Here is a 13,665-nt window from a genome sequence, read left to right on the forward strand (position 1 = left end):
CCCCCCCCCTATCGTCATCTATTCATCATGTAAAGATGAAGTCTACACGTGTATCCTTACTAGTAAATACATGTTAAGCTGTAGTCTACACGTGTATCCTTACTGGTAAACATCTGTATAGCTGTTGTCTACATGTGTATACTTACTATTGAGCACCTGTACATCGACAGTCTACACGTGTATACTTACTGGTGAACACCTGTACAGCTATAGCCACACGTGTATACTTACTGGTGAATACCTGTACATCGACAGTCTACACGTGTATACTTACTGGTGAACACCTGTACAGCTATAGCCACACGTGTATCCTTACTAGCGAATACCTGTACATCTATAGTCTACACGTGTATTCTTACCAATAAACACCTGCATATATGTAGTCTACACGTGTATTCTTACTAATAAACACCTACATATATGTAGTCTAAACGTGTATCCATGCTAGTTAACACCTGTATAGCTGTTGTCTACACGTGTATATTTACTAGTGAACACCTGTACAGCTATAGTCTACTCGTGTATCCTTACTAGTGAAAACATGTATAGCTGTAGTCTACACGTGAATCCTTGAATATTTATCAACGGTATATCTATGAATTTCATTTCGTTATATTTTAATCGAGTGGGGCGGGTATGTTGCGGTACGTGGCGCTGCGCGTGCAGTTTGTGGTTTTGTCGGGCCTTACCTGTAAGGGTTTTACCTGTACTTGTCATCGACGAGATTGTTACCGAACCATTCGGACTTACTTTATTTGATCTCGTTAATTAATATGAGCGAAAACACGCCGGGACTTATTAGTTCTGAAGATACTAGGCTTAATGAGGATTCCTGCACTAATCTGACAACAGCAGATGCGCTTTCTCTTTTTTCGTCCCGTTTGGAAAAGGAAGACCAATGTGACTAATAACACTTCCCAGGCCAAGCCATATTCAAGGGGAGGTAATCAACAACTTGGAGGTTTTAGCGGGTTAGCAGCTCATGATTCTAATCAGTTCTTTTTGAGGCCATCAACCAACCACTGGTTTCGTTGGAGAGTTCTTTTCACCAGGATTACAGCCATTTCTCGGTAATGGGTTTCAACAAGCCTTCGGAGGCGGTACCTTCCCATGATGCGGGACTGTCTAGAATTTCTCTAAATTCTACGGACCAGGGTAGTTTGGAAGGGGCGGAAACGGTGGAGGACCGGTCTGTTTTTACTGCAACGGCCCGGAACATTGGGCAAATAACTGCCCCGGAAAGATCAAGTCCTTGCCGTCTAGTAGTCAGACAGCCCTAGGACCCAAGATGTAATTTAACAGCTTCTCAGCCGGTAAGATTTGCGTATACATCTTGTAATATGTCACCTCATAATTCCTTTAAGTTTGAGATGCAAAGCGAAAGTGACGGTATGCAGTTATCTGTCAAAGGTATATTGAGAAACCGTTAAGATTTTTGGAGATATATGTTAAATGTTTCTGAAATATGTGTAACGTAATTGAAACGAGTGATCTAATACCATTTATTGATGAACCATCTAGGTCATTTTCTAACAATGACAAGTCAGCACTTATGCATGGTGAGTTTGTACTCTCGGCTATAGCGGATTTGGTTAAGTCTCGTGTGGTTTTGGAGTGCGATTCCGCACCGTATGTTTTGAATCCGTTATCCGTCCCTGTAAATGGTAAAGGGAAAAAAAGATTAATTTTGGATCTGAGGCACGTAAATTCGTAAGTTGAAAAAACAAAAGTTTAAAATGGAAGAAGTGAAGGAAGCATTTGAATTATGTATCTGCTGAAGGTTTTATGTTTAAGTTTAAGTCTGGTTATCATCATGTCGATTTACATCCAGACCATTTTCGATGTTTAGGCTTTTCGTGGAACGGCTGTGGTGTAACAACATTTTAAGTGTTTACCTGATTACCATTCGTTCTCTCTTCCGCGCCACACATTTTTACAGAGTTGTTTAGACCGTTGGTTAGGAGATGGGGGTCTAAGGGATTTAAAATGGTGGTTTACTAAGATGACCATTTAGGCATTAACGATTCTTCTCAGTCTTCGCTAGAAATGTCGAAGTCTGTTCTGGCTGACTTAAAGGCAGCTGGGTTTTTATCCAACGATCAAAAGAGTGTTTGGTATCCTGTTCAAACGTTGGAGTGGCTAGGTTTTGTGTGGAACCATTAAGATGGAGTGTTGACTATCAATGTAAGTAAAAGGCTGGATATACAGGAGGTAGCACAGTGTGTTGTAGACCCATAAGACGGAGTTTCAGCCAGGGATATAGCTATGCTTACAGGAAAATACAACTCAATCTGGCAAAGCCTTGGTAATGTGTGTAGGTTCAGAACTAGATCATTGCATAGTAACATATGTATGAGGAAGAGTTGGGATGCTGTGGGACAGGTCACTGACAGAGCATTGATAGAAGCCAGGTTTTGGTTGGATACTATTTTAAATTTACCTCACCTAAGTTCGGGCAGTTTGAACCTGATTTTGATCAGCCCATTTTTACTGATGCTAGCAGTTATGCAGGAACGGGTTACTGCGTCGAGTTTGAGGATGTTTTAGTGCATACTATGTGGTCACCTCATGAAACTCGTAAAAGTTATACGTGGAGGGAACTCAAAGCCATAGATATTACACTTCAAAGTCTTTGTCAAAAGTTGTGCAACAAGAGTGTGTTGGTCTGTACAGAAAACCAGAGTGTTCCACATGTTTTAGAGGTTGGCAGTATGTGTACAGATTTACAAGATTAGCTTCGTCAGTGCTCAAATTAACTGAGAAATATCATTTTTCTTTGTGTATTCAGTGGATACCTCTCGGAGGTAATGTCGTAGCTGATCAGTTTAGTAGAATTATTAATTTTGACGACTAGAAAGTCCACGAGAGTATTTTTCTATTATTTGATAGTCAATGGGGCCCACACACTTGCCATTTGTTTGCAGACAACAGCAATACCAAGGTCACCACATTCTTTTCTAAGTACGCATGCCCGGGTTCAAATGGGGTCAAAGCATTCGCTTTTGATTGGTCAGTTTATAAATATTGGGCGGTTCCACTTGTGTGCTTGATATCGAGAACTATCAATCATTTTCGAGCGTGCAAAGCCAGGGGTACTTTAGTTGTCCCACGTTGGCAGTCGGCAGCATTTTGGCCGTTATTAGTTTCTAAGACGGTAGGCAAATACAATGACTTCGTGGTGGATGTGGTAGAGTATATGAAACCAACTCGTTTTTTCAAAGCGGGTTCACAGGTTAACAGTGTGATCACACTTACACCGTTTCAAACTAATGTTTTAGTCCTCAAGGTTGTCTTTGCCCGTTAATTAGTCTAACATTTTCAGTGTTTTTGCGCATGTCTATTGGAGACGAAACCTATTTGGAGTTTCGTGTTATGATGCACGTATGCTTGTTGCAGCGTGTAATTTTATTCCCATGTTGGGATCAGGGGTGGCGGACCTTTTGTTTAACACTTTTTTATTGATATTAACTTTTTGTTGTAATATTTAGAACTTTTCTTTGCTTTTAATGATATTCAGAATTCAAGAGTCGGATTAAGATCTATTTGGGATGAAATTAGAAACATGGAGCAGAATCCCATTCTTAATCACGCAGTAGTCAATGCCGAACGTGTATTTAGAGCCAATCGAGCTGCCACTACTGTCAAGAAATATGATTTCTATTTTGTCAAGTTTAGGGACTGGTGTAATCTTGTGAAGTTAGGTTTTTTACCAGCGAAAGTTAGTACCGTGATTGTTAACCTGTCAGTTTTGGTGCAGGAGTCTGTCTCTGTTTCGGTCTTAAATTCACACTTTTATAGCATTAAATGGCAGCATGATTTTGCGGCAGTGTCAAACCCTTGTAACGATAAATTTGTTTTGACAATATTCGAAGGTGCGAAAAGATTGTTAACCAAACCTGTCGTTAAGAAGTCACCTTTGTTGGCGATTCATTTGTTGAAAACTGGAAAATTTTGGTGATAACAACATTTATTTAGATCAGAGAGTTTGTACTATATGTCTGATCGGATTTGCTGGATTTTTTCGTTTCAGTGAGCTTGTGGGGCTGAAAATGTCAGATTTATCATTTTTTACTTCACACGTAGAAATCACCATAGATAGTAGCAAAACTGATGTTTATAGGCAGGGTAATAAGGTTTGCTCGAACAGGGAGTTCAGCATGTCCTGTCATGCACTTAGAAAGGTATATAGGTTTAGCTAAAATCGACAGTAAGTCAGGTCAGTTTTCTTTTTAGAGCGGCGACATTTTTGAAAGCCACAGGCAGCCACTTTCTCTGAAAGATCGACAAGCCTCTGTCATATACAACGACGAGAGACATTTTTCTTGACGCTATTTCTAGCATTGGTTTAAATATAGCAAATTTTGGTCTACATAGTTTGAGAGGTGGCGGAGCCACTCAGGCAGCGAATCAAGACATTCCGGATTGTTTGTTTAAAGCTCATGAAAGGTGGAAGTCAGAAACTGCTAAAGACGGTTATGTTTTAGATGATCTGCCCCATTAGTTATCTGTGTCTAAAAAAATAGGATTATAAATAATTCTGCTGCACATACCCACTTGCCTTTGGATAATCGAGATAGTATTACTTTGTAACAATTCCGTAATGCTAATTATAGATTATAAAGAATTTCTGTCTTGTTTTCTTATTTGAATTGAAATATTTAGAGATGAAATGATTTATGTGCGTATGAGTACGAATTTCATTTCGTTTTATTTTAATCGAGTGGGGCAGGTATGTTGCGGTGCATGCTGCTGCACGTGCAGTTTGTGGTTTTGTCGGGCCTTACCTGTAAGTGTTTTACCTGTACTCGTCATCGACGAGATTGTTACCGAACCATTCAGACGTACTTTATTCTATTTTTTAATAAAAAAATAAATTCAAAAATTCATGCTGTATCTTAAATATGTCAGACGATAGTAGTTCCTTTTTTCAGTGGTTTATAGAAATGATCTGTACAAGAAGTTAATTATGGTATTTATATTGTAGAATTGGATTATAATTCTGAATCTTCAGGTTCAACGTTCCAGGACTTACTCGGAAACGCGCCAGTGGACTTTTCAGACTGTGTACATTTAAAGGCGTGTTCCGAAGTGGGCCTTGGCTTCGTAATCTTTGTAGTCGTATTTATGTATATAGGAGCATTCGATTACGAGCTGTTGTGTTTGAAATTTTTCATAGACTGGTTTCATCATTTAATGTTTTTCAATATGCAATATCTAACGTCCGATAATCGAGATATTATTACTTTGTAACAATCCCGTAATGCTAATTATAGTTTATAAAGAATTTCTGTCTTCTGTTCTTTTTTGAATTGAAATATTTAGAAATGAAATAATTTATGTGCGTATGAGGTACGAAGTTCTACGTAAGTAGCCGTAACACACCTACAAGCCGTAGTTTACTCGTGTGTTGCCACTGGTTAAAACCTGTCTATCCTTTTTGTCGTATGTGGAAACGGCATCTTTCTCATTTGCTGAAAGGATACCTAATATACCAACATTATTTTTCTAGCCCTTTTCATTATTTTTGATTGTTTTGGTCTCTTGTGCTTCTTTTGTTTTTCAAACCCGTAAGCGGTGTTTGATCTGTAAGCACTTTTTCCACTTCCGGTGCTTCCCCAGGCATGAAAGCCTTCTGGGAAATTTAGGCCGCATAATATCTACAAAAATATAAAAGTAAACCCTACGATATCAGTGCCTATAACATTTTACTAGTGAAATATCATGAGTTCTCCATTTGATAAAGACATAACTTTAATGCAGTGAAGATAAATCTTGTAATATATATGTCTCTGCCTCAACCAGACATTTGAAATTTAGCATATTATTCAAAGAGGTGCTACGATTAACGCTTTACGCAAAAGACAGTTAACATTTTATCCAAAGGTAGATTGTCAATAGAAATAATTGTAAAAATCGTGACAGGTATAAATTATATTTTATGTTAATCATATACTATTCTCTCCCTCTCTCTCACTCTTAGACAATTATTGAGTGACAGTAGTGTAACACGTAAGGATATGGAGAGTGAACGGATAATTCTGAACAATTAAGTTAATGCTATAAGTAAATATATTTTAAGAACAATTTCAAGAATGCAGGAACCGTTCCAGCGTGGTTGTTGGACTGTCATTAAGAAATTTTCATTAAAAAAGATTTGATGTCCAGCGGTTTTGTTTTATTTTCTTGTGATTCCAATGGATTCGTCTTACACATATCAGCTTATATGTTATGTGCATTGTTAATTTAATATTTGAGCAGGATACAATGTTCAACCCCTATGTCCAAATTGTAATATTTTGTGAAATAATGATAGGTTGCCACGTATCACCTTGAAAGTACGTCATACTAATCAAGTACGTTTTATTTCAGCAACGGAAGCGTTTATTGTTTTTTTGGAGCCGGATTCTTCTCTAATGTCGATGGCCAAAACATCTTGAGCGCTCGGCTCATCTCTGAAGAGTTAACCATAGCGCTGAATGTCCTTACTGATGATGTGAACACTGCCGCTGATGTGAAGCTGTTCTTAGCAGATATAGATCGATCATCACCGATTCAGGGCTTATTGAGAGGTAAATAGTTTTTCCCAATTTTTGATTTACATGTAAAGATAAATAATTAACAATATTGTTTCTTAAAAATACATTGCATGTTTAGAACAACCAACCCTTTAACACAGTCCCTACCTCGGTACGTTGGCGGTGTCCACCACAACGGTAATCAGGCTGTATTACCCACATGTGGTTTAAACCAGGGTCTGTTTAATATTCTCGATATTACGTGATTTATGATTGGATCTGTTTTGTTTTCTCGTTATCACGTGGATTAAAATTGGATCTGCTTTCTATTCTCGTTATCACGTTGCTTATGATTCAATCTGTCTTGTATTCTCGTTATCACGTGGTGTGTGATTGGATATGTTTTGTATAATTGTTATCACGTGGTTTATGATTGGATCTGTTTTGTTTTCTTGTTATCACGTGGTATATGATTTGATCTGTTTTGTTTCTTCGTTATCACGTGGTTTATGATTGGCTCTGTTTTGTTTTCTCGTTATTACGTGATTTATGATTGGATCTGTTTTGTTTTCTCGTTATCACGTGGATTAAAGTTGGATCTGCTTTCTATTCTCGTTATCACGTTGCTTATGATTCAATCTGTCTTGTATTCTCGTTATCACGTGGTTTATGATTGGATCTGTTTTGTTTTCTTGTTATCACGTGGTATATGATTGGATCTGTTTTGTATTCTCGTTATCACGTGGTATATGATTGGATCTGTTTTGTTTTCTCGTTATCACGTGGTATATGATTGGATCTGTTTTGTATTCTCGTTATCACCTGGTTTATGATTGGATCTGTTTTATATTCTCCTCCTCAGTTGGTTTATGATTTGACCTTTTTCCTCCGTTATCACTTAATTCATGGTTGGATCTGTGTTATATTCTCGTTACCACGTGGTTAATGATTTGAACTGTTTTGTATTCTCGTTATCATGTGGTGTATTACTTGACGTTTTCTCGTGGTTAATCTGTTTTGTTTTACACTTGCTAGATTAGTTTCATAATCTTTTTATCACGCGGTTAATCTGTTTTGTTTTACACTTGTTAGATTAGTTTTATAATCTTTTTATCTCGTGTTTAATCTGTCTTGTTTTACACTTATTAGATTAGTTTTATAATCTTTTTATCTCGTGGTTAATCTGTCTTGTTTTACACTTGTTAGATTAATTATATAATCATTTTTATCTCGTGGTTAATCTGTCCTGTTTTATACTTGTTATATTAGTTTTATGAACTTTTTATTACTTGGTTAATCTGTTTTGTTTTACACTTGTAAGATTAATTATATAATCTTTTTATCTCGTGGTTAATCTGTCTTCAGTCACAAGGATGTTACATGTTTTTTATTCAATGCATTACGTGGTAAATATGTCGTGGTCTATACTGGTATGACATGTTTTATGGTAGTTACAATGTATTTACCACGTAGCTAGTCGATCGTAGTTGATAATGGTCTCTATGTTATTGTTTTTATGCGGATATATTTGATGTTCTCTTTTTTTATGCAGTTGATACTTTTATATGATGTATCAGGTGATTGCTACTGTGGTCCGTTATATGCTTTTTTATCATGAGTCAGTCAGATTAACAGACAGGTTTCTTTCATAAATTATAACCTTACATTAAAACACATATAGGCAATTTGAATTAATCTACTTATTTTGTTTACAGCGGTATCACAGGTCAGAACAACGACAACTACCACAACTACAACTCCAACTACCACAACTACCACTCCAACCACAACAACTACCACTCAAACCACAACAACTACCACTCCAACCACAACAACTACCACTCCTACCACAACAACTACCACTCCAACCACAACAACTACCACTCCAACTTCAACAACTACCACTCCAACCACAACAACTACAACTCCAGACACAACAACTACCACTCCAGACACAACAACTACCACTCAAGCCCCCGCTTCAACCACCACATCTACCATAACTACTCCAACCACACCAACCCCGACGACTACAGTCCCAGTGGGTAAGTTTAAAGTCAAAATTGTATAGACGCATTCAGAGGTGTGTTTTACATAAACCTGCCAACATACAATGTGTAGACCCTGCTGGTGGGGCTTTTAGATCGCGATGTTGGTCGTCAGATTAATAGCCACATTTATATCTTTTGAGTTGTTGCACAGTTCATACTATACAGACCTTATTAAATATTTAATATCAATTCACCAATACTCCTATGATGTTTGCAAATCATATCAATAGGGGGTATAACGCATCTTATCTCAAAAAGTAGTAGCGATTTCCAACTTTTCAGCTCCTGGCATCACCGATGAGTCTTAGAAGGACGCAACAGTTGTATGGTGCAGCGTAATTCATTTCGGCATACTGTATCTATTACAAAAGTGTACAGGTGCAATATAATGTGTATGTCCTACATTAATCTAGCATTATTAACACTCAACAAACTAAATGCCTTTTACCTAAGTTATCTATGCGAATCGCCTTCGAGGGTAGCAATTCCTCCGACATGAGAAACAGAGTCTAGACTATTAGACAGGATTGTTAAAAACTGACTTCAACAATAAATTATACAAATGTCTAATCAGTTATATAACTGTGTAATTGCGAATAAATCTTCTATCTGTTCTATCCCTTATGATTAGTCATGCACGTTGAGGTTTCAATTTGTATGGGGTTAACGGTTCCAGTATTATAGCTATCATTATAATCATCATTATCATCATCATCATCAATCATCATCATCATCATCATAATCATCATCATAACCTGGACTATGCTCTATTTAAAGATCACTCGAAAGAGTTTCCATCTTGTCTGTGTGGCGATGCTTATGAAACTGCTACACATTATCTTTCACAATGTCCAATGTATACTGATGAGAGACAACTTTAATAAATGAGATTTTTGAAGTGTGTCCGGTCAATCTTGATACTAAAACACTTCTTAATGGAAGCACTATGTTAAACAATACTGAAAATAAATATATACTTGATAGTGTTCTTAAATATATATACAACACAAGTAGACTTGTTTAATTAATCAAACAATCTATAAATTTTGTTATATATAGTCATAACTGATAAAATACTGTCCTTAAACCATTATGTGATTCTACTGATTGTTATATATATACATTGATGTTTTAATATTGTACACCTAAGGGATTAAGCTTTGGGTGCTGTTTTTACTGATGGGTGCAAGTAAGTAAAACATAAATGTGCTAAGTTAGAGACTTTTTGTCTGAAACTCGATGGGATGAAAGATTTACACATAGAACACTGGCAATACATCTTACACATATACTATATTTTCCAAACCTTCTAGCTGAATTGCCTCATTTTATTTTTTCATATTTTGATGTTGTATACCTTACTTTTTATCAATCCTACCAATGATATATATATTGATACTAAATGGTTCTATACTTTTAACTACTTCATGCAACAGCAGCAGGGTATAAACAGGGGGCATTCATGACTTGCAATTTTTTTTTACAATTTTAGCAATTTCTCTGTTTAATATATTATTAGGGCATTGCTTTCCTATTACTAATTAATTATGATTGACATTTTAATATGAGCATTGTATAGCTAAAAATATCAATTAAATATTTATATGTAATTGAAACATACATGGAATTATCTCCCCTATACCATCTGCTATATATTTATATGTCTATGCTACTTATTATATATGATTTGCATCAATATTTTCTTACAAACCATTTCATTCATCTTTGTCTTTGTCATGTCAACCTAAGGAGAGAACTTATATAGGCCTAGCCTGCTGTTCAATCCTATTGTTTACTCAATAAAATATGATGAAATGAAAATGAAAAAATCATCATAAAATAGGTCCGAAGTAATCAATGTTTATTCCAGCAGTTAAATAGTAGTAGAAACTGAACATTCTTTACGATGTTGGATTTATCTGAAATTAAACGTCCTTGTACATGTATCAGCCAAGGTCACATGAGAACGGGTGCCAAAGGAGACACCTACAAACAAGCAGGGAAGGGGGGAAAAGAGGGAAGACAGAGAAAGAAACAAATATAGATCTCGGATGTTGTAATGGGGGTAGCAGATCATTTTTTGTTCTTTAATGTACCCTAAACATAAAAAAGTAAACTTTCTGCAGGTCCCTCAACATCAGTCACCTCCTACGATATAGGATTCTTGTCTTTCTCCGAACCTACAAGGGTGTCCAGGGGTACGGAACTCGTGTTAACGGTACAGCTCGTGTCTAGGTTGTGACAAATGCAAAGGGGAAGGACTATTGTAGGGGTCGAGGAAACCTTCTTAGATGTTCATTGACGAAATATATCATTTCAAGGACAAGGAGTGATGTAACATAAAGCAGTTGGATGTAATTGCAAGGAAAGAGGTAACGCCGTTTTGGGTAAGAATGGGTTAATAGAAGAGCTTCTGTAAGGTAAATGTATGGGGTATTGTGTGGATATAATAAGGATGATAGTTAGACCTGATAGTGACTGTACAAGTATCTGTAAATTTGAGTTAAAAATTAAATATATACAGCTGTATATGAATCTTAAAACACAGTTTTCTTATATCATTTTCTACCTTCTGTTTTCAGATGTCCCAACGGTGACAGTTACTGTCACAGATTTGATAGCAACGGCTGGTGATAACGTAACATTGGGCTGTAACGTGACGGGGTACCCCAATATTACCGAGGTATACTGGCAGAGGATGGTCAATGGATGGGGACCGGAAACACTAGTAATTGATGGAGTTGATTACACAGGCGTGACTCTGGATGACCCTTCTTTAACAATTATTACCATAGAAACTGCCGACAGTGCTGTATACGTGTGTAAAGCCAACAACAGTGTGGGGACCGGAAGTGGTGACTACGTCACTCTCATGGTTCAAGGTCAGTATAAAACACGAAATAACCAAATGCAATTTGTTACATTGTTGTTGTAGTTTACCATTGACATTTGGTATGAGTGTTTATTTAGATACAATTAGAGGACGTTGAAAAACATTGACGAAGACTCCTATGATGTTTGCAAATTATATAAACAGAGAGTAAAGCACACCTTATCTCAAAAAGTAATAGCTTTGACCAATAATGATTTCCAACTTTTCAACTCCTAGCATCATCGATGAGTCTTAGAAGATGCCAACAATTGTATGGTGTAGCGTAATTCATTTCGGCATACTGTATCTATTACAAAATTGCACAGGTGCAAAATAATGTGTATGTCCTACATTAATCTAGCATTATTAACACTCAACAAAGCAAATGCCTTTAACCTAAGTTATCTATGCGAATCGTCTTCGAGGGTATCAACTCCTCCGACATGAGAAACAAGGTCTAGACTATTAGACAGGATTGTTAAAAACTGACTTCAACAATAAATTATACAAATGTCCAATCAGTTATATAACTGTGTAATTGCGAATAAATCTTCTACCTGTTCTATCCCTTATTCTTAGTCATGCACGTTGAGGTTTCAATTTATAGCTATCATTATAATCATCATCATTATCATCATCATCATCATCATCATCATCATCATCATAAAATAGGTCCGAAGTACTCAATGTTTATTCCAGCAGTTAAATAGTAGTTGTAACTGAGCATTCTTTACGATGTTGGATTTATCTGAGGATAAACGTGCTGGTAACAGTCAAGGTCACAAGCGATAAACGTGCTGGTAACAGTCAAGGTCACATGAGAACGGGTGGTAACAGTCAAGGTCACATGAAAACGGGTGCCAAAGGAGACACCAACAAACAAGCAGGGTAGGGGAAAAAGAGGGAAGACAGAGAAAGAAACAAATATAGATCTCGGATGTTGTAACGGGGTAGCAGATACATTTTTTTGTACTTCAGTGTACCCTAAACTTAAAAAAAGTAAACTGTCTGCAGGTCGCTCAACATAAGTCACCTCCTACGATATAGGATTCTTGTCTTTCTCCGAACCTACAGGGGTGTCCAGGGGTACGGATATTCGTGTTAACGTTACGGTTCGTGTCTAGGTTGTGACAGATGCAAAGGGGAAGGACTATTGTAGGGGTCGAGGAAACCTTTTTAGATGTTTATTGACGAAATATATCATTTCAAGGACAAGGAGTGATGTAACATAAACCAGATGGGTGTTATTGCAAGGGAAGAGGTAACGCCGTTTTGGGTAAGAATGGGTTACTAGAAGAGCTTCTGTAAGGTAAATGTATGGGTTATTGTGTGGATATAAGGAGAATGATAGTTAGACCTGACAGTGACTGTACAAGTATCTGTAAATTTCAGTAAATAAATAAATATATACAGCTGTATATGTATCTTAAAACACAGTTTTCTTATATCATTTTCTACCTTCTGTTTTCAGATGTCCCAAAGGTGACAGTTACTGTCACAACTTTGATAGCAACGGCTGGTGATAACGTAACATTGGGCTGTAACGTGACCGGGTACCCCAATATTACCGAGGTATACTGGCAGAGGATGGTCAATGGAGGAGAACCGGAAACACTAGTAATTGATGGAGTTGATTACACAGGCGTGACTCTGGATGACCCTTCTTTAACAATTATTACCATAGAAACTGCCGACAGTGCTGTATACGTGTGTAAAGCCAACAACAGTGTGGGAACCGGAAGTGGTGACTACGTCACTCTCATGGTTCAAGGGAAGTATAAAACACGAATTAACCAAATGCAATTTGTTACATTGTTGTTTTGGTTTACCATTGACATTTGTTATGAGTGTTTATTTCGATACACTTAGAGGAAGTTAACAAAGGGGAGATAAACTTTCTGAACATGTTCATCAGGTTGTATACAGATCCATATTGTTGATAACAATGAGATAAATGTTTTCGTGGCATTTTGATGTAGTGTATTTACTGTGTCACCATCATTACACAAACAACCGCTGATGCGCATTAAAATAAGGAGTTGGCAAATCCAAATCGCCGTCATTTTGGCTAAGCTTTCGAAGCATGAACTGTTAATTTTTATAAAGTACGAAATGAAAAAATCATATGGTCGAGGCGATTCGGCAACGATTTGTTGAATACCTGGTTATAAATGTATGAGAAACATGATACCTCATTCCGATTCATAGTTGATGCGCTTTGGCATTT

General features: G+C 36.9%; 1 protein-coding gene across 1 annotated transcript in view; it reads left to right on the forward strand.

Annotated features, from left to right (window-relative positions):
* LOC110445369 overlaps positions 1-13,665 on the forward strand; it is a gene marked incomplete at its 5' end in the record, with an annotated part of 208,636 nt that overhangs the window by 2,491 nt on the left and 192,480 nt on the right. The window contains 4 exons of the mRNA XM_021489943.1: positions 6,370-6,569; positions 8,231-8,560; positions 11,149-11,448; positions 12,910-13,209. Of these exons, the coding sequence (XP_021345618.1) occupies positions 6,370-6,569; positions 8,231-8,560; positions 11,149-11,448; positions 12,910-13,209 (1,130 nt within the window). The remainder of the gene's footprint in view (positions 1-6,369; positions 6,570-8,230; positions 8,561-11,148; positions 11,449-12,909; positions 13,210-13,665) is intronic.

Source organism: Mizuhopecten yessoensis, unplaced genomic scaffold (assembly GCF_002113885.1).
Source record: "Mizuhopecten yessoensis strain PY_sf001 unplaced genomic scaffold, ASM211388v2 scaffold2249, whole genome shotgun sequence".
NCBI classification, from domain to species: domain Eukaryota; kingdom Metazoa; phylum Mollusca; class Bivalvia; order Pectinida; family Pectinidae; genus Mizuhopecten; species Mizuhopecten yessoensis.